Raw genomic sequence first — 21,672 nt, 5'->3', positions numbered from 1 at the left:
GTGCTGCTCTTAACAGCGAGTCACCTGCTCTGTACAGAAAGGTAAGGCCTCACCGAGATGAGATAAGCCCGGGCAATGATAATAGAGTCTTTGTTGAAATCCCACCCCATTGTTCAAGGACTGACGTGCTGGCCCAGGGAGAACAAAAGGAAATGTTTCTAGTCCTTGAAAATCACAGCAGAATCAGAGGTTGGCAGCAAAAGCAAGCCAGTCATACACAGAATCAAAAAAGAGAAGTCAGCGGCAGCTTTTCTGTTGAGCAAATAAAAAGATTATAAAAAGATTATTCTCAACGAATTGTGGACTGGCCTTGGAGTGAGTAGTAAGGGGTAAATACCTGCAGTTCTCATCCACCTTTGTGGGATTGCAGCTGGAGAGAAAGTGAGGTGCCTGTGAATGGTCCTAATGTGGCTCACAGGAGTGAAAATGCCGGTGTAGAGGGACTTCAAGGTTGCTCTGCCTCTCTGTTTCAGAAATAACTTCATCAGAGGTCAACCCAGGGTAGGGGAAAAAGCTATGACAAATAAAAAGAGGCTCTGTGTGCTTCAGGAGAGGAGATCTCCGTGGGGTTTTGTCCTGACCCTCCTGCAGGGCAGGGTAAGGACGAAGCGCTGGTTAATACCATGTGCCCAGAGGACCCCTGGCATTTTTTCATCTCCATTTTGCTAATTTCGAGGGAGATCGTGCTAAAGTTTGAGTGAAAATCCAAGAAAGGCTCTTCTTCAAAACCTGTGGAGCCCGGCCAGAGTTCCAGTAACTCCCTGAGCACAGTGCCTTGCCTGGCCTCCGGCAGGGGCTCCCCCCGCCATCCTCCCTCCTCCCCCAGCACTTCCAGGTGGGACACCTCGCATCCCTCTACTCTTTGCAGAAATGCGTGAACCTTTCCCAACTCGGCAAACCCGGTCTCTCGGCACTTGGCATTTACTCGGTACTTAACACATCGATGCAACAAGTTGCTCTGGGGATGTCGGGCATTGTGGGAGCTGTAGTTCGCCGCACGCAGCACTACAAGTCCCAGCCTCCCGGCGGAGGAGAAAGAGGAGGAGGAGGCGGAGGAGGAGAGGAGCCGGCACGGCCCAGGCCTGCAGCCCGTGAGGAAGAGCCCCCCGGGGGCGGGCCGCGCCGGCATGCGGCTCCCCGGCCGGCTCGCCCTGCTCCGGAGCACGCCCCTGGCTGCCCGGCCGCCAGGGAGGGTCCGAGCGGGGCGGGCGGCGGCGCGGCGCGGCTTCTCCCGCGGGCGGCTCGGCGGCACCATGGCAGAGGAGGCCAAGAAACGGGCCGCCTTCGCCGCCGTGGACAAGCACGTCCAGGTGAGGCGGCCCGGGCTGCTGCGGGGGGCTCAGGGCGGCCGCGGGGTGCGCGGAGCCTCCGGGAGCACGGGCGGACCCCGAGTGCACGGCGGGACTCCGGGCTGCAGGGAGCCCCCAAAGCACAGAGTGGCTGCAGGGGGCTGGGGTCCCCCAGGGCATGCAGTGACCATGGAGTGCACGGAGCGGCTCCGGGGTGCCGGGACCCCCCGTACACGGAGCGGCTCCGGGGTGCCGGGACAGGATCTGGTGTGCCGGGACCCCCAGTACACTGAGCGACCATGGGGTGCACGGAACTTGCAGCGCATTGAAAAGGCTCTGGAGTGCACGGAGCCCCCAGTACACAGAGAGATCCCGGAGTGCAGGGACAGGCTCCGGGGGGCCGGGACCCCCGAACGCACGAGGGACCACGGGGTGCCTGGAGGACACGAGGGAGGGAGCTCAGGGTGCACGGAGCGACTGCGGGGTGCAGAGATCCCCCCCAGTCCCCGGACTGGGCTCAGGGTGCACGGAGCGACTGCGGGGTGCAGAGATCCCCCCCAGTCCCCGGAGTGGGCTCGGGGTGCACGGAGCGATTGCGGGGTGCAGAGATCCCCCCAGTCCCCGGACTGGGCTCGGGGTGCAGGGACCCCCTAAGGCACGGAGGCTCCAGAGGCACGGACGGGTCCCGGGCTGCGGGGAGCGGCTCCGGGCGCAGGGACAGGCTCTGGCTGCTGGGACTCCGGATGCTCGAAGGGGCCGTGAGTTGCACGGAGTTCCCCGGTGCGCGGAGCGACTCCGCGGTGTCAGGACGCCACAAAGCACAGGGCGGCCGCGGCGCGCACGGGTTTTTGCAGTGCATGGAGCGGCTCCGGTTTGCAGGGACAGGCTGTGGGGTGCCGGGACACCCCCCAGTACGCGGAGCTTCCCAGTGCATGGACAGGCTCCGGGATACACGGATCCCCCAGCACACAGAGTGGCTCTGGGGTGCCGGGACTCCCCAAAGCACGAAGCGACCACAGGGAGTGCGAGTCCCCCGGTGCACGGAGGGACATTGGGACGCATGGAGCCATTCTGGGGTGCAGGGACCCCCCAAAGCACAGAGCAGCCACGGACTCTCCCAGAGCTCGGGTGGCCCTGGGTTCACAGAGCCGCTCCAGGTGCAGGGACAGGCTTTGGGATGCTGGCACCCCACAAAACATAGGGGTGCACGGAGCCCTCCAGTGCACTGCCAGGGCTGTCCGAGGCAGCTCCAGGTGCAGAGACAGGCTGTGGAGTGCCAGGACTCCCCAGTGTATGGAATGTACTGAACTTCCCGGGCATGGATGGGCTTCAGGTGGCACGGACTCCTGCAGTGCACAGAGCAGCCCCAAGGTTCACGGATGTAGTGGGGGGGAATTAGAAAACCACCCCCTCCCCCCGAGCATGAACAGTCCTGGGTGCAAAGAAGGACCCTGGGGTGCACGGATGGGTCTTCCTGAGTCTCTTTTTCCTTTGTTTTGGACTTCACTTCCTTTAGCTGAGGCAAAGGGAGAAAACTGCTTTTCCTTCCCCTGTGTGTGCCTCCCTAGCAGCAGCTTCCTGCCTGATCCAGCTCAGCACTGTGTACGCTGAATTTGGGGTAATGTCTTGCACCTCCAAACTTTCATTGTGCACCCTCCTGCGAGCTGGGCTGCGGTGGGAGTTCAGGCTAATGCCGTGTACTGCTTCTTTCTCCAAATCCAGGATGCACTGCTGCTGCACCCCGTTTCTGAGCACCCAAGCAAGGAGCAACAGTCCCTGATTCTGTCTTGTGCTGTGCAGGGAGGGAAATGCAGCCAGGGGCTTGAGTCAGCCCCATGAATGTCAGATAGGGCTGGAGCTGCCTGAAGTTTGGCACAGCCTGATCTGGAACTCGGCGATCAACGGTTACAGTCACGCAGGAGGTTATCAAAGCGCTTGCTGTGCCAGCCCTTTCGCAACAGCAGTGGTGAAATCGGGGTGAGGAGTTGCTGCTAAGAATGTAGATACTAGCAGTTAGGGAAGAAAAAAAAAATCCCTTTTCCTTCCTGCTTCCCCCTCGCTGGCTTAGTGTTTTGAGGTTCAGATGGCTTCCCTTATGTCCCATGAAAGTTTGTTTTGTTCTGCAGCCCCATTCCTCTGAGCAGTCTGTACCTGCCTGAGAGCACAGCCACATGCTGTGTGAGACCCAGCCCCTGCCAGCCAACACCATCAAAAGTGATCAGTCTGTGAGATGGGGGAGCCTGGGAGCTCTGGTAGTTGCATAAAAATCCCCCTTCTTACCCAAGGCAAACCGAAAATTGTGCATTGAGGGGTCGTGCAAGGCAGGACTCATCTCACAAGGCAGGGATCCAAGACACCACTGTTGCTGTGAGGCATCATAAATAGGGGCTCCTTTGATTTGGGTTAAGACCAGTACTTTTGGACTTTAATAGTGAAATAGTTAGCCTTTGTGCTGTTGTATGGCCAGGCAAACTGAAGATAATGTTTCTGCCTTTGTCACAGCTAATTAAAGTTCAATGTCCAACTTGTGATGCCAATTAGGTAAATTAGGCAATGTCTTTGTGCTTGTGCAAGCTGGCTTCAAGAAATGATGGAGAAGGAGGTCAGAGTCACTGCCCAGGAGCTGGATGGTCTCAGCTGTCAGTTTGCACTGGCAGGGGGCAGCTGCTGTTTGTAGTGGATCCGTTTGTGTTTGCTTGTTAGAGCTCTCAGGAGGGAGCAGTGTTATCTTGAAAGGCTTCCCTTGCACAGCAGGGATGTGTGGGAGACACCAAGGGGTTGGTTCTCCTGGACAAATCTCTCTTGCTTAACTGTCCCATAAATCTGTGGTACTGGGAGCTTGGGATTGGTACTGGATGAGGCTCCTTGCTTGGCATCCACCTTCACACCCATCCCTGCCTTGCCAGGACAGCAGCTCCTTGTGTGGCAGATATAAACCTGGGTGTGGGAGGGGGGATTAGGAGAGGATAACTTGTTTTTCTGTTTCTTTTTTGTTTTAATTAAAGCTAGATTGGTGTGTTTACCCACAACACTTGTCCCTGGGCAGCTGCAGGAGCAGAGTTCCCCAGTTCTGGAGTGGACACTGAGATGACCAGCCTCAGAGACCATGGACAGTGGGGCTGTGACAGCTTGGGGGAGTGGGGCTGGCACAGGGTTGGGGCTTTAGAGCTGTAAGCTGCTTGGGGAGAGCTGGCTTTGCATTTATACAACACCTCTGAGGGCGGGCCCTGCGAGCACCTCTGCTAGAAATGAAAATACAGCTACTGCCCTATGTCCTACTGCCCCAGAGAGGACTGAGCAAACTTTGGGCTTTGCTCTGTATTTATCTACTGCTTTTAGATGGAGCTCTTTGTTCTCTGACCTTGGAAACTTAGGTGGGACTGGCAAATACCTGTGTGCTACTGGTACTGCTCCATCTGTGTTGCCTTATTGGCTTCTGTGGTGCTGGGCAGTGTCTTTAGGCCCTTGGGTTGGCTGAGAAAATGCTGTGGTTGCTGCCCACTTCACTCATACTGGGGTCCTCAGCTGTGCTGTGGCTCAGTGCCTTGGTTTTGTTTGGTGGGCTTTTGGTAAACAACTTGAAATGTAATTTTTTTTTGCATGAGGTCCTGCTTGTCAATGCTCTGCTTCTCACCAGTGTTTGCCCTGCCCCTGTTTTTAAAATGTTTTGTGGTTGGTTTTGCCCCTGGTCTGGCTGGGGTTGGAGCTGAGGGAGAGGTGGGAGTCATGGTAAGACAGGGGCTGTGACAGCACCAGTTTAGAGTGATTAAAAGTGCTGCTTCACCTCTAATCGCTGATAAATGGAAGGGCTGGGACCCTTGTGTCCTCTTCCTGCTTCATTACAGTGGAGTTGCCCATACTAAAGCTTTCCCCATCCCTTTAGGGTACCCAGCTGCTCCAAGAAGCTGTCTCACCCTGCAGAAATGAGGGCAAAGAGAAGAAACTTCCTGGGTGAAAACAAGTCTTTTGGGAACACTGGTACTGCCCATGTCCTGTCAGCCTCTGCACAGCTTTGCTTGCCCCTTCCTTGGCTGGCCTTGCTTGGCTCTGCCTGCTGGGTGGGTGGAAGGAGAGCCTCAGGAGCTGTTGGGCGTCTGCTGGCCACGTTGCAGGTGTGCAGCAGTGACCTGTTCCTCTGCCCAACTTTTGCAGAGTCACAGTGGTTTAGTGAGGGCTGGGATGGAAGCTGAGCCTCTGGTTTTGGAGAATTTCTGTTTTCTTTTAAGCTTTTAACTTGCAGAAACAAGAGAAATTATTAAACCTAGGGGAATGTGACCTGTCTTGAACTCCACCTTTCCAGGTAAACTTGTGTGACAGCAAGATTTTAGCTGTTTGAAGTGCTGCAGGTGTGGCTTTTTCCACAGCTGCTGAGCTCTGGATTTGCTGCACATGAGGAAAGAGCTCCAGATCTATCTAATGTCCAAGAGATAATGCACAACAGCTCTGTGCCTGCATCTCTGGTTGTCTTCACATCTTCCTCATCTGAAGTCTCTGTGGTGATGCTGGGCCTCTTTAAGTCAATTTAAGCTTTGGATCCCATCCAAAAAAACCAAAGTACGCTGAAAATGGGAAGTGCAGAAGGCTGCAGGTCACTTACAGGGGATGGGAAACTGAGTTGATAATAAACAGAGACTGACATGGCAGAGAACATGTCTTGCAGAAGAAACACAAGTGCACCCATCCACCCTCAGCCTGCAGCACCTTTTAGGAGTGTATCTGTGTTACAGGTGACAGGGCAGTGATCTTTCTTAAATCAGGCAATACACAGAGAAAGGCCAGGATGGAGCTGTGGTTAAAATTTCATCCTCTTCAGCACATGCTGCCAGGCTCACCCACCTTCCAAGTTTTGCTGGACTCTCCGATAGGCAGCTTTACACTCTGTTTTGGAAAACATTTTTTATTATTCACAGGAACAGCTGCTGTGCTCTCTGCTTTGGCTGCTGCTGCATCTGTGCTGTTTACTAATGATACGGTTGGCAGCAAACGCAGCCTTTTACTGTGTGGCTTCCTTGGGAGATTTTATCTTGAGTTTGTTTCCCCTTCTTCCTCTGTGGTATTGTCTGAAATTCACAGCTTTCCGGCAGGAGAGCTTTCATGGAATGCCAGCAACCACCAGTGAGTGTGCATTGAACACCCTGAGATCGGACTGTGCTGGTAATTAGCAAGCACATGTCCTTTAATGAGAGGGAGAGTTGATTAAAATCCCTTGGCCACAGCCCACGGCCATGGCCTCGCTGGCACAGTGTGTTCTCTCCCTTGCCTGCAGAGTGCTGAGATGCTGTATCCACGTGCATCCCTGGACAAGGCTCCTCTTGCATGTGTTTATAATGCCACTTTTACTGGGAAAGTGGAGTCTGGAGCCTCCAGTAACAGCATTCCTCTGTCTCTCTTTGATTTGCAGAACAATCAAGTTCTTGGGATCGGAAGCGGATCTACGATTGTACACGCAGTGCAACGATTAGGTAGGATGCTCCCCTTCCCTTCCCTCCACCACAAAAATCCCCTTTTCCATCTGCTTCAACTACTTGAAAAACACCCTAAATCACCTGTGTGCTAACTTAGAGGTGATGCCTTGGGTCTGTTTACTGGCTGCTGTGTCCTGCTTGAAGCTGAAGGTTAAAACTGGGCCTTGGGCTCCAAATTTATAGCCTGAGAGTCCTGAGGAGGTAATGATTTGCCACCTGTTCCTGACAGCCAGGAAAAGCTCTCCACTGGCACCCACCACAAACTGGAGCTGGACTCCTTGGTCTGGTTCCAGCTTTGCCAGCTCTGCCTAGTGCTGACTTGCTGTGTGGCTCGGGGCCATGCAGCTGCTCTGCTTCCTTTAACCCCTTTGCCTGTGGCTCATTTTGCTCCCCACATCCACAGGATTCACGCTGAGGGCCCTGCTGAGGTGTAATGAAAATGAGGAATGCGGAATTCTGCTGCATTTTATTTATGTACCCTGCAGCCAGGTTTACCTGCTTGCTCCATGTGCAGGAGTTTGCTCAGGGAGTGATTCAGAAAATTTCAGCAAAATATTCAAGTGAGGCAAATGCATTTTTGTGTGAGGGTAATTACTGTCATGGCTCATCACAGAGGGTTCAGAGGTGTAAAGTTCCTTTGCAGGGCAGTCTCAGCCCTGCTTGTGGAGGTGCTGAAGTTTGGATGTCCTTGGATGAAGAGCAGCTGTGGGGACCATGGTGGGTTGGGAGTGCAGCATCAGCCCTGTTGTTCTTGGGAGTCTTGCTTGGATACAGAGGGGGAACCACAGAAAAGGTTGGGAAACACCTCCAAGATCCTCAAATCCTACACAGCACCACTGTGTTCACCACCCAGCCATACTCCCAAGTGTTACATCTACACTTCCAGATATGAATTTCACCACTTCCCTGGGCAGCACAGTTCAGTGTGTCCCACCTGGGTGGCTCTGCCTACCTGAGGAGTCCCCTGGTGACCTCCAGCTCCCTTGGGCAGAGCTGTCCTTCAGCCCAGAACAGGCTGAGTTCTGAGCACAGCCCACCCTTCACTGTGCAGGGACACAGCAGGGCTGGGGCTGCCCCTTGTCACCCATTTCCCCACTCTGTGTGATGCACTTCATTGTCTAGGAGCTGCTGTTCAGCCTTCTGGGCTTGGCTCAGTACAGCAACCACTCCCTCCTTGAGCACAGAATCAGTCTCTAAATAAATGGCTATTGTATTTGAAGAGGAGTGGCTGTTCCAGGCTGCAAATTCTGGCTTTTCACGTCTCCTGATTGCTTTAGAACTAGGATGTGGGTTGTAACAGCATCCAGCCTCATGTATTGCATGTTCAATTCTTCCAGCAGCAGCATTACCTTGGAGCATGTAGCTCGTGTGCTTGCTCTGGTGCACGAGCTCTTGCTGGCTCTTTGGCTGTTGGCTTGTGCCTGAGTATTGTAATTACTAAAATAATATTTTATCCATAATGATATCTTAGTAATAGATTTTAGTCATTTGAGGTTAGCCTGGGGGAGGAAATATTTCCTTCCATTTAATGGAATACTGTACTTTATTAGTTCTTTTCCTGCTATATATTTAAATGTTCTATAATAAATTAATGTGATGTCCCCAGGGCAACAAGCCAGCAAACCTTTCAGACAGCTGCTGGAGCTCTGTGTTTACATGGAGAGCAGCAAAAACCTGTCTAATAGAGTGAGAGAGGGGATGGGGCCGATTTCCCAGGTGAGGATTTGCTGATGGGGCTCCTCTGCTGCTGGAGACATAAAGGTTAATGGCTCATGGTGGCTTGGGCTGGGCCAGAGTGGGTGTTTAAACATTTCTGACTGTTGAAACTGAGCCTGAGCCCATGGAGGGGGGCACCTGTTTGCTTTTTGAGCGTGACTGAGTTATTTGCAAGCCAAGCAAGTAATTGCAGTGAATCAGAGGGGCTGTGCTGAACTGAGGTTTCTTAAAGAGAAAGTTGCTGTGGTTTTGCCTTGTGCAATGAACAAACCAAGGCTTCTGCTTTTTGCCTGCAGCTGAGAGAGTTAAGGAGGAGAACCTGACAATTGTTTGCATCCCTACGTCCTTTCAGGTGAGTGCTTTCCTTCCTGCCAGTCCAAACACTCCTGCAGGGCATCTCCCCCTGGGCTGTGGGAGGCCACCTTGCCTCTCTCTGGTTTACAGTGGTGTGAATGAGCCAAAAGCACCAGTGAAAGCAGTCCTGGTGCAGCCTACAGAAAGACCACACAGAGAAGGTGATGGTGCTGTGTTACCCTGGCCTGAGCTCGGGGCTGGGAGGTGTATTTGGAGCCAGTGTGGTAAGGCTGGTTGTGTCAGGGTTGGTGTGTGGCTTCCTCTGGATCCCACTTGCATGAAAATGCTGCTTAGTGGTGAACCAGGCTCGTAGTGCAAAGCTCACTGGAGACACTTTGTCTCCTTTGAGTCTGTTTCAGCCCTGGCAGCTGTAAAGAATAATAGTAAGCTCTTGTGTTTTCAGCAGGAACTTCAAATGCATCAGCTGGATTTGATAAAAAATTGCAGAAGGGAAGTTGGCTTAACCTCTTATTTGCTGTGCAGCCTTTGCAGGAATTGGTTCATAGCAAGCTAGATGTTGAGAGGGCTGGAGGGAGAACCTGGCTTGGTGGTGGAATACAGATCAGCTGGGGAAGCCTCTGAGCATCTCCCCTGCCTTTGTTAACTGGCTTTGATCTCTTTACCTCTGTTCCCTGAGGTGGGAACCTCCTTTTGGGCAGGCAGAGGTGACACGGTGGGGACCACCCAAAGGGTCTTCAAGGCTGGGTGGCAATACCCCAGTCAAGGAATCGGGCATGTGTCCTTCTCATGGTCCTGGGGACTGTGCTTTTGTCACAGCCTTGTCACCATGAGGGCAGTCAGGCAGTGTGGCAGGCGGGGCAGAGCCTGCCTGAGAGGTGTTCAGGCACTGGGTGGATACAGCCCTGAGCAACCTGGCAGCTGACCCTGCTTTGTCCTGGAGGTTGGATGGATAGAGACCAACCTGAGTTATCCTAAAAGCTTAGGAAAACCTAACATCCTCTTACCCTGCAGTTGTTTAGGTGTGGGGGTGACAGGGTTCTCTCTTCCCAGCTGTTGCAAACAACTGGAGTATAGTGCAAGGTGCTGTAAAGGCCAGAAAGTGAAAAAAAAAAAAATTAATTCCAATACTGGTATTTCTGTTGATTGTATAGACTGTGGTGAGAGTCTGTCTTTGATCTGTCTCAAATGGTTCCCACCCTGAAATGCTATGTCCCCTTTGAATCTAGGAGAAGTGTTCTGAGTTCAGTCATTAGTTCTTAAAGAAAATTTTGATGAAGCTCTTGTAATGAGCATAGGCTGAAGCCTGTCCTGCCTTGAAATGTTGTCATTGTTCATTTAACGCCACCCAGTTTCTTACCAGTAAAACAAAAAGTTGCTGTTAAAGGGAAGAGAGAGACTGTACACCTGCAGGAGCCAAAATTCCCAACATGGGGCTGCCTTGTATCTCTTGCAGTCCCTTAGACCTCAACCAGTTCCGAGTGGAGCGTTGCCAGGTCAGCAAAACAGCATTTTATTTTCACTGTGTACAGGTGTAGATGGCTGCCTGAGGTCACTGGCAAGGAAGAGTTGGTTTCAGTGGGCTTTTATGCTCCTCCCTTCCCTGCTGTCAGGTCATTAAGCCATCACCATCAGTAAAGCTAGAGCAGGGTAAGTATCTGTCCCTGGCGTTTGCCTTGTCTCTTCTCACCGGGACGTGTGCTGGGAGCACGGAGTGGGACTGCTCCTGTCGAGTGCTGTGCAGCTCCCACCACTTTTCCCTCAGTTCTGGGAGCTCTGCTTTTGATTCCCACTGCTCCCATTGCCTTGCAAGCAGAGCCTGGAGACAGCCAAGCCACCTCGTTGCCACACCGCTGACTCTAAGCCTGTTCAGGGTCTGGCCTGCATGTGCAGCACAGTGTTTTCAATGCTTTGAGTTTCCCAGATCCCTGAAATCTCCTTTTGTGGGCACCATGTGATGAATGCCAACCCACTGATTTTTATTCCTACCATTGGAGGGAGTCCTTAGGGCCCCACAGCCCACGGGTGTTAAAACTGCATGCTATGAAATGCCATGATAAACTATTCAAATCTTACAGCATTGCCAGGAGTGCCACCTGCTAATTCTGATGTTTCTGGGATGCCAGTACCTGTGACTGATGCACTTTGTTAGTGTTATTGGGTAGAATTCAGGGGAATCAGCTGATCCACGCTATTGCACTGGGGTTTCTTGGTCTAGCTGCAGCATGGTAGCAAGTTTGGACTCGAGCAGAGTCTGTGCAAGGAGGGAATGTCACTCAAATGATGATGTGTAACATAGAAAATTCAACCACTTAGAGAGTCTGCAGTTGACACCAAGTTGGGTGGGATTGTCAGTCAGCTGGAGGGCAGGAAGGTTCTGAAGGGGATCTGGACAGGCTGGATGGATGGATGGACCAAGGCCAGGGGTCTGAGGTTCAACAAGGCCAAGTGCTGGGTCTGCGCTTTGGCCACAAAAACCTCCTGCAGAACTCCAGACTGGGGGCAGAGGGGCTGGAAAGTGGCCCAGCAGGAAAGGACCTGGGCGTGCTGGGAACATGAGCCATGGTGTGCCCTGGTGGCCAAGGAGACCAGGGGAACCTGGCCTGTGGCAGCAGGACCAGGGCAGGGATTGTCCTCTCTGCTGGGCACTGGTGAGGCCACACCTTGAATCCCGTGTTCAGTTTTGTGCCTCGTGACAAGAAGGGCACTGAGGGGCTGGAGTGTGTCCAGAGGAGGGAGTGGAGCTGGGGAGAGCTCTGGAGCACAGGTGTGATGAGGAGCAGTGAGAAGCTGGAGAAAAGAAATCTTCTCACTCTCCACAGTTCCCTGGCAGGAGGGGCAGCCACGTCGGGGTTGGTCTCTTCTCCCAAGAAACAAATAACAGGACAAGAGGAAATGGCCCCGGGTTGTGCCAGGAGAGGTTTAGATCAGATATTAGGGAAAATTTCTTCACTGAGAAGGTGAAGACACTGATTGGGCTGTCCAGGGCAGTGGTGGAGTCACCATCCCTGGAGGGATGTAGAAGCCATGTACATGTGACACTTGGGGACATGGTTTAGCAGTGGCCTGGGCAGTGCTGCCAAGGGCTGGACTTGATGTTAGTAAACCTGGCTAAACAATTCTGTGATTCCCTGTTCAAGCTGAGGGACTGAGCCAAGGGCAGCTCTGGGTACCCTGTGTTGTGTTGCCACTAGAGGGAAACAGCCACTGCAGGAGACCTAGATCAGAGCCACCAAGCAGCAGTTTCAGCAGCTTCCCACCCTTTTCCCACGAGTTGTGCATTTGTTATTTACTTTTTAGCGTATTTCCAATATGAAAAATATTTTCTCTGTTAGTTCCACATTGCTGTGGTGTAAATATTTAATTTTCTTGGTTCCATTTTTCAGATGAAGGAGATAAGAAGGGCTGGATGGGTGTAAGGGAGAATGATATCCAAGCTGAAACCACATAAGATTTAAAAATTCCGTATCTGCTTTAGTGCTTAGATACAAGTGATTCCCACCAAACTGTTGAGGCCTCCTGCTATTTAGTATGGAGACACCCAAACCCAGGAGTTCTGTTGTACCACCTGAGCATTTTAGTTCAAATAAGTAGCAGGATTTTCTTTTGATTAAACTGCTCTGGTGTGAAAACATAATTTTCTCCTTGCTGTTGCTGCTGGATCCTCTCAGAGTGGAGCAGTGGAGCTGTCCCAGGGAGGCTCCATCCTTGCTGCAGCCAGGGAAGGACACCACAAATCTGTTTTTTCTTTCCTGCCACTGTAAATGGTGTTTGTTGTCTTCTTGGTGCACAGGCTCGTCAGCTGATCCTGCAGAATGGCTTAGCACTGAGTGACTTGGACCGAAATCCAGAGGTAAGTGGGACCTCAGAGGTGAGACCTCACCTGATTTTCCTCTCACCTGGTCCTTCAGAAAGCATCCAGGCTCCTTACTCCTCCCCTGAGGTTGAGTTTGGCCAGCCATGCTGCAGAACTTGAGTTGGGACAACAGGAAACAGCCTCAAGCTGTGCCACAGGAGGTTTAGGTTGGATATTAGGAAAAATTCCTGCACTGAAAGGTTGGTAGTAGTGGAACAGGCTGCCTAGAGCAGTGGTGGAATCAGCATCCCTGGAAGCATTCAAAAAACATGTAGATTTGATGGTTAGGGACATGGTTTCATGGGGGCTTGGCAGGGTTTGTTGAGTGGCTGGACTCAATGATCTTAAAGGTCTTTTCTAACCTTAATGATTCTATGATTTGAACAGGTTTAGTTTATTTTCCCCCCAAGTTCTTTCATAGTTCTTGTCCCTTTAGATGGCAAGAAGGCTGCTGGGTTGTGTTGCCTCCGGGTGCTTGGGCATCTCTTCCAAGATGAGGTTTGAGACAGGGATGTTGCTGAACTGTCAAAGATTTTTCCTGGGAAAATCTTGCACTCTGGTCCATAAACAACACCAGAGGCTAAAGAGATGTGCCTTGCAGGCCAGCAGGTGGTTTGGGTTTCTCTTCCTCTCACATGCCTCATGGTAGAGGGGCTTGGGTGGTCTCAGGGTATCCTTTGGGCCCGTCAGACACTTGTCTCTGGTCAGGCTGGCACCAAGGTGGTCCCAGCTCTGGTGACATTTGTGACTGCTGCTTGGGACACTCCAGCCCCAGAGCTGCACCAGGAGCAGGGCCTGGATGCTGCACAGGAGGGGTTTGCACATCCATTTTCTCCTCTTCCCACAGCTTGATGTTGCCATTGATGGAGCAGATGAGGTGGACTCTGACCTCAACCTTATCAAAGGTGGCGGGTGAGCTTTGCTGTCTCTCTCTCTGTCTGTCTGTCCCAGTGCTGATGCTGGGGGCACTGAGCATCCCTGTGTAGCTGGGGGTGTCTCTGGGCTGGGCTGGAGGGGATCCTGTGCAGGGCTCTGTGTGCACCCACAGTGGGAGGTGGCTCCTGGCCAAGGCTGCCAGGGACAAGGGGCACAAAGTGAGGGGTGGGGGTAATGAGGATAAGGTGAGGGACAATGATTGCACCAAAACTAGCAAGAACGTATTAGGGGGGACTGGATTTCAAGGCCATTAGGCACAGTGAGGAGCAGTCTGATGTTTTCTGGTTTTGTTTTTATTTTTTTCCCCCTTGCAGTGGCTGCTTGACACAGGAGAAGATAGTTGCAGGATTTGCAAAGTGCTTCATTGTTATTGCTGATTACAGGTGAAGATATTACTGTTCATAATACCTTTCTCCTCCATGGGAGGTTTCAGATGGTGCTGTGTTGGGCCATTATTGTCATTCCAATGGTTACAGGAGAGCAGGAATGGGTGGAAATTAGCCTGGCTCTCAGTATTTCAGCAATTCAATTTATCTTTTTTTCTTAATTTTCAACTCAGCAGGCCTGCTTGGGAGTCAGCAGAGCTTGTGGGGAAGTGGCAGTTCTGCTCTCTGAGCCCAGTGATTGTCAGCATGGGATAAATTTTCCAGCCATGGGTTGTGGAAAAACAACTCCTGTTCTGCTTGTCCAAAGCATGTCAAAACAGGGCTTTTGAGTGGGTAGAGCATTGTGCATTAAACTGGCTCTTGCTGGACAAGGGCACACGTGGACTGACCCTGTGTCCTCCTGAGCCTTGTGCCTGAGGGGTTTGCCAAGGGCCTGGGGTGGTGTTAATGGTGTCAGCAGTGTAATGTCCATCACTAATCCCACCTCAAACTGTGCCCTCAGGAAGAAATCTGACAGCCTTGGGGAGCAGTGGAAGAAGGGAGTTCCAATCGAGGTCATCCCCATGGCTTATGTCCCTGTCACCAGAGCCCTGACCAAAAAATTCGGCGGTGTCGTGGAGCTGCGGATGGCTGTTAACAAAGCAGTGAGTGTCCCTGCCAGCCCTGCTTCCCCTGGGGACCCACCTGAACGTGGGCAAAAGGAGGACCAGAGGTCTGGCCCTTCATCTGGTGAAATCTGGGCTTTCCCTCCCACAAGTGATGTCCTGTAATTCCTCCTTTTTGCACTTTGGTTACTGGATCGTGTATTTGTGTGTTCAGGCTGCTCACTGAAAGCCTCTCTGGCTGAGACTCCTAAAGAAGCATCCTGCAGCAGGGAGCAGAGGGATTGCCAGCCTGGGTCTGACCTGCTGCTCTGGGGCTGATGGGGGGCTGCAGGGCAGTCAAAGAGGGTCTCGAGCTGGTGATGGTTTCACTGACTGGTTTATTGTGGGGATGGCCCAAATTTACTTGAATGATGACTCTAAACCACTGCAGAGGGGACAGCTGGTCCCAGTGAGGGCTGTGACAATCCCTGGCTGGGATCAGGGGGCTCATGCCATGACAACTGGGTTTGCTCATACCATGGCAACTGGGTTTGCTTCCAGGGCCCTGTGGTGACAGACAATGGGAACTTCATCCTGGACTGGAAGTTTGACAAGGTTCACGAGTGGCGTGAAGTGAACACAGCTATCAAAATGATACCAGGTGATGTCTGTGATTCCTTTAAAAACCACAAAAGTTGGCTGAGGCTTGGTGTGTGGACTGTGGTGTCTCTCTCTTGGATATCAGGAAATGTGTGTGTGTGTATTTGCTGCCCTCCTGCAGATCCCTGCATTTATTTCTAGTCAAGAGAGCAGTCAGCTCAGTTGGTGCAATTGTGCCCATGGGGCTTTTCCCACACAGTGGTGAAAACCTGGAGTGATGCTGGTTGATGTTGACACTGTTTCCCATTAGGCACAACAATCCTGTCATCTTCCTTACTCTTCTTGTGCCCATTTAGACAGGGACATTTAGTGGAAACACAGGTACACTCTGGAGGGAGGGCTTGCACTGTGCTGTGGTATTTTTCAAGAGCTGCTTACAGCTCTGCATCCCATTCCCATTGGGAAGCCCTCCCTGCTGGCCTTGCTGTGAGGATGAAGTGCACTCAAGCTCTTGCTGGGCTCAAGCAGCAGTGGCTGAGTGCTGTTTGCAAACAAAACAGCCTCTCTGCAAGGACTCCTGCCTTGCATGAGACCTGCTGCCCAGGCAGGAGCTGCCTCTGGACCATCCAGATCTGCCCAGGAGCACTGGCACTCTGTGAACTTCAGGGAAGCAGGATCTGGATGTCTTTCTGGTTATCTTGGCAAAGCTTGTTCCTGAAGTCCTACCTTCAGACAGCTGCCTTCACTGACTGCTCAAGTGTTACCAGAACTTGCAGGAACAGGTTGGGATGTTGTTGCACAAACACCAGCATCCCCACAAAGCAGAGAGATATTGTCCTGGCTGCACAACTGAAACACCAGGCCAGGCAGAGGCTCTGGTCAGTGGTTTTGCTTCACTCCAGTAGTGCTTATCACAGAATCACAGAATTGTTGGGGTTGGAAGGGATCTCTGGTGGTCTGGGCTGCCCCTGGTGCTGTGCTCCATATCCTAATCCAGTTGCTGCCCATAGCTGTACAAATCTCTGTATCATTGGAGCTGTGTCTGTGCAAGAGGCAGACAGTGCCTGGTTGCTCTGCAGAGCAGGAGCTGCTTCTCTGCATTTCTTGTTGTTTGAGAAAGGAATAGTAAATAATGGGACCTGTTTTCTACTCAGAAATGGACCTGCTAAGGGAGTGGATGAGCCTAAATGTGTGCCTGTTAAAGCCTAAATGCAGTGCTGGGAGAAGGGTTTTGGCCACCCTGTGCTTGTGGTAGCCCTTGTCTCCATTTCTCTCCACCTTCCTGGCCTCTGGCTGTGTCTCAGTGATCACTGTGAAGTTAGGAGCACCCTATAATTAAATGCAATCAAAAGTACATTTACAAATGGCCTACAAATTACAGTGGTAGCACCAGAGCTGAGGAGTCTTAACATTTGAACAAGTGTTAGCCAGGTGATCTCTTACAGGGAAGTCTTTCAGGTGAGTTTAAAGGTGAGGGGAGTGATCCCCAGTCCTGTGGGTGTGTGCAGTGTCCTGGTTTGAAAAGCAAAACCAGTGAGAGGCTCTAAGTCAGAAATACAATTTATTAGGAAAAGGGAACAAAGAATCAAATATATACAATAGCACAAAAGAAGAACCACTGACAGAGTCAGAGATACAGCCTGACACTTGCTGGCTGGGGCGATGGTAGCAGATGTGGTTCTGTCCAAGCAGTGGTGCTGTAGACTGATGTAGTTTCCCTCTGGAGGTCCGGTGCAGAGAAGATCTCAGTTGTTCCTCTTGGAAGAGGGGATCTCCTTGCTGTCTGCACAACCCTGCTTGTATCCTTGATGGCATCGTTTGGCTCCTCCCTCTGGGTGGAGCATCTCACAATAGAATGCTGTGATCGTATCAACCGTGTGGCTGAAAGAACAGGTCCTCCTGGAGGGACTTACCTCTGAGTCACGAGATAAGGGGAAAAAAAAAGGAATTGCAGCTCGAGGTGGTAATGGAATACAGCCCAATATTATAACCTAGGACAGCAGCTTCCTCTTGCCCCATGGCCATCACATAGCAGAAAATGCTTTTGTCATGGTTGTGTTGGTGCAGCAGTGGTGGCTGGGGCAGCGTGAATGTCGGGGGAGCTTTGGGAGTTGTTCCTCAGTCTCTGGAGAGGTTTTGCTGGAAGTGGCTGCATGGAAAAGACTTCCCAGAAGCTCCCAGTGTGGCTGATGCAGGTTGGACACTTCTCCACACCTCTGATGGAGGCAGTGGTGCTTTGGAACGAGCAAACCCACGGGCAGAGCAGAGGGCACGAGCGCGGGGGTGGCTGTGGCAGTAACCAGGACCTCTCGTTCCGCAGGTGTGGTGGAGACGGGGCTGTTCATCGACATGGCCGAGCTGGTGTATTTTGGGATGGAGGACGGCTCCGTCAGCGTGCGGGAGAAGCAGCCCTGCTGACAGGGCCCTGCCGCGGGGACTGGGCTGTCCTGCCCGTGCCAACCCGACGTTTTGCCTTAAGGAGCAGCGGCTGTCGCAGGAGACCCGCGGGAAAGCCCATCAGGATCCGCTGACGTGATACTGAATGTCTTTTTTTTAAAAAAAAACAACCAAACAAAAAATAGATTCTATTTATATATATATATATTTTTACTTTACAGGAATGTCGTCTTTTTTTAATGAGTCGTTTCAATGAATTGCTTTAACATTTTTATTTTCTTTTCTAAGAAATACTTACCAAAAACATTACTCCCTGGTTTTGGTTTTTTTTTTTTTTGTTGTTGTTTTTTCAAAGAGAACTTGAACCCTTCTGGTTGCTCATAGCACTTAATAATGGAGGACAGAAATACAATCCTAATGCATCATTCCTAACTATCCTGGCTGGGAAGCTGATGTATGTAACAGGAGCACATCCAGTTGGGACCTGCTGATGCCTTATTTGGAACCTTTTTGGTTCAGTATTTTATGCCTTTTATTTTTCTATACCACTGTTTTTTAATAGTTCAGGATGTCTGGTTGTCCTCTGTGCACATGACAATTCTCTGAGCCTAGGGTGGTCTCTACATCCCCCTCTCTGGGAAACTTATAAGGGCCTTTTCTGGGCTTCTGTATGGAGGAGGCATTCATCCTTTGAGCCAAACTCTGCTCTCATTTCATTCAGTACCTCTGATGAAAGTATGTCCTGTAGATGGAGATGTTTGGGACTTCGTCCTTGTAGACCAAGAGCAGAACTGGGTGCTTGATGAAGCTCACAGGAGCATATTTTAGGAGCTTAGGGCAGCATGGAATAGTGTTCAGTGGCAAATGATTTAGTTTGGAATGAAGATTAATTACCACCCCTCGCAGGTGGTTGATTTGTGGAAGGATAGAGCAGAACGCACAGGAAAACAGAGTCTTCCTGCCTAAATTTTCCATGTGTAGCAGGAGAGAGACACTCGTTCAGTATCTCATTTTTGGTGTATAGGTGCTTTGCATGGTTCTGATGTCGAAATGCAAGCCCTGTCTTCGTGTTTTAGACTCTGAAATAAAGACTTGGTGGTAATTCTTGTTCTCAAAGTAACTTATTTTGTGGATAATGGGGTAGATCATGGTCAGACCAACTTCTGCTAACTTCCCCCTTGCAAGAATTCCTCACCCTGGCCAAATCCACCCTTCTGCATTTGATTTCTTTTTGCTTAAGGTAAATGAATAATTTAAAATGCACCAAATTATCTGGTCAGCACTTGTTATCTGCAGTACTTTCCTCAACAGACACTATCTACAGTTTGCACATCTAAAACCTGTGCATCTAAATCCAGCTCTTGTACTGAGCAAACTGCCAGCAGCTTGCTGGAAACACTGGGATTTCTTTTCCCACAAGCCAGGTGCTGCAGAAGCCATTTGCAAAGCCCTAGCTCTGGCTGGGGCTGTTTTCAGATGCTCTTGGGCTCCTAATGTAATCCTGGATAAACAGAGAGCAATCGAGCACAGCTTTGAGCCCAAGTGCCTTCTCACTCTGTGCTGCTGGAAATGAGATTAGCAGGAGTGAATGCTGTTGTTGACTCTCCTCTGCCTGAAATCAAACAGCTCCTTCTCAAAAAGCCAATAAACCCATTACTGCACCATTATTTTCTGGCCCTGGACCAGCTGTGATCTCATTCAGCTTTGTGCTTAGCAGGGGCTCCACAGCCTGAAGATGGGCAGGTCTGATTCTTGAGCTGCTCTGGGTGCTGGAGTAGATTCCATGGGGGCTTTTGCAGCAGATTTCCCTGCTGGGGTGGGACTTTGAGTGGGTCTTGGGCTGTGGGTTATGGGCACAGTGTGCACTGTACCACCCAGCTGGAATTAAAATGTCTGTGTGGCATTAAAACCCCTGGAGAAAATTTAGTGTCTGAATCCTTGTGCAAGCTCCCCCAGCTGACATTTGCAGTCAGTAGGTGGGGTTTGACTTAAGGGGCTCTTGGGAACGGTCATGTCCTTTCCCTTGCAGGCTGCCAGGCTCCCTCTTCTGTCAAGACCACCCTCATCTTCATCTGCCATCACATTCAGGTGTGGTGCAGAGAGTCCATCCCCTCCTGGGGTGGCTTTGTGCCCTGGCTCTGCTGTGTCACCAACACAGCCCACTTACACTGATGCTCAGCTGCCTTGCCACAAGCTTGTTTGAAGAAAGTGTACAGGCAACAGAAGTATTTCTAGTCCCTGGTCCTTGCTTTTCCAGGCTATCACCATTATTAACATATGTTAACATATGCTTTTGGAGAAGTAACAGTTCACAGATGAGCGTGCTGTGGTGGATCTCCAGCTGAGGGCAGGCACTGCAGCTCTCTGTCACTTCCTTGGGTAGAAGCAGTGCAGCTTCTCCTGAGAGCTCCTGAACCTGAGTTTGTTGAATTTGTTTTTGTTGAGTTTGTTGAATTTGATTTTACCACCTTGGCTGGTTTCACTGTGGCACTTGCTCTGGGCTTTGGTTTTTCAAGGTGCTTTTCAAAAAAGCCTTCAGAAGCCTTTAGAATGGGCTGCCACTTTCCTACCCTGCTCCCTGGCACACTGGGAAGAAAAGCAGGGATATAATTTTAGAAGATGGCATTGGGAAAAGAATTGCTATCAAAAGCAGGTGGAAGAAGGTGTCCTTTTACACTCAAGGCAGGCTGGTGGTGGCTATTTAGGGTGCATTCCTGCAGTGGGTTCTGTTGGCTGATGTGATCCAGCCCCTGCCCCCCATTCCCTTTTGGGTTGTGCATGGTGGGTAATGCACAGAGATTTACCATTAGCTCTGAATTATGGATTAACTTGGCCCTGGGGGAAACAAATGTTTCAAGAAAGAGCAACAGCAGCACTAAAATTAATGAGCAACAGAGGTAATGAAACACTAGTCCCATTCAGGGAAAAAAAAAAAAAAAAAAAAAAAAAAAAAAAAAAAAAAAAGGTGATATAAATATAGTAAGAGAGTGCATCAGATCCAATTTAATTAACCTGTGGTTAATAGGTTGACTAATTAAGATAAATTAATTAAATTAACTAGAAAGAAACTGTGTTTTGTTAAACCAACTCACCTTATTCCATGTTATATAGAAAGTATTACTATTTGTCAAGTTATTATAGTGTAGGATGGGGTTTATGATCTGACATAATTACTGATCTGAGAAATGTGACATAAAAAGAAGTGAAAATAATTAAGCAGGCAGCATAGAGGATGTGTGCTCTGGGTATTAAACCAAACAATTACAGCTGAAGTGATGAGGAGGAAATCAGCATAGCATAACCAGTGATAAAAATTAGCTGTGAGGAATATTAGTTAGCTGTAATATGTATTAACATCTTTCAAACATAAAGCCAGGTTCATTTTCTAACTGTGTGGATTTAACAAAAAATGGTGTGGTGACACTGTGTGTGGTCCAGCTGGACCAGGAGAGGAGGAGGAAAAGGAAAGATGTCCTCATTTTCAAAGTGATTTTTCCAATTTATCAAGCCTTTTGAATCCTCAAAAATGTCTTTGCAGCTTTATTTCACTCAGTACATCAACAGAAAGGTGATACATTTCAGATTAAAGATGAACTTAAAGACCTAAAACTGCTGGGTTTTTATACTGAAAATTTGTGAAGTTTATTCACTTCCCCTTCCAGTAATTTTCATGGGAGTTTTATCATCCCTGTAACTCCATAACCTTGGTAGCTGGGACCAGGAATTATTTTTTTTTCAGAGCATGAGACTTTTCTGTTTGTATTTTTACACCTACCAACACACACACCTCTTAATGACATTTCTAGCCTTGTGAAAGTCATGCAAACCATCAACATTAAAATGTAGTGAGCAAAACAGAAAAGGATCAGTCACTGGGTTTGACTACAGGAAATTACATGAACTATTTTTTTTAGTGGAAACAGAAGACTTTGTACAAGAATGTCTGAGTGAAAGATAAAACCATCAATCATGTTGGAACTCAAAATGCTTTTGGTGATTTATGTTGTTTCTGGAAGTCAGTAACAGAAAGATGAAATTCATCAGAAGAATAAAAGTGACTATTGAGCCAAATACCTCAGATCTGTAAACCTCCCAACACGTTAATATCCAAGTTCCCTTGGGGATGCAGAG

General features: G+C 50.2%; 1 protein-coding gene across 1 annotated transcript; it reads left to right on the top strand.

The window, feature by feature from the left end:
• Positions 1-1,054: 1,054 nt before the first annotated feature.
• On the top strand, positions 1,055-18,643 carry RPIA (ribose 5-phosphate isomerase A). Its single transcript, XM_021535744.2, has 9 exons — positions 1,055-1,310; positions 6,691-6,751; positions 8,767-8,822; positions 12,576-12,635; positions 13,486-13,550; positions 13,889-13,957; positions 14,463-14,604; positions 15,106-15,205; positions 17,465-18,643. The coding sequence occupies exons 1-9, from the start codon at positions 1,128-1,130 to the stop codon at positions 17,560-17,562; spliced, it is 834 nt and encodes a 277-aa protein (XP_021391419.1). The 5' UTR covers positions 1,055-1,127; the 3' UTR covers positions 17,563-18,643.
• Positions 18,644-21,672: the final 3,029 nt, after the last annotated feature.

Source organism: Lonchura striata, chromosome 4 (genome assembly GCF_046129695.1).
Source record: "Lonchura striata isolate bLonStr1 chromosome 4, bLonStr1.mat, whole genome shotgun sequence".
NCBI lineage: Eukaryota > Metazoa > Chordata > Aves > Passeriformes > Estrildidae > Lonchura > Lonchura striata.
Note: the sequence above shows the minus strand (reverse complement) of the source record. Positions and strands in the feature narration are given on the sequence as shown.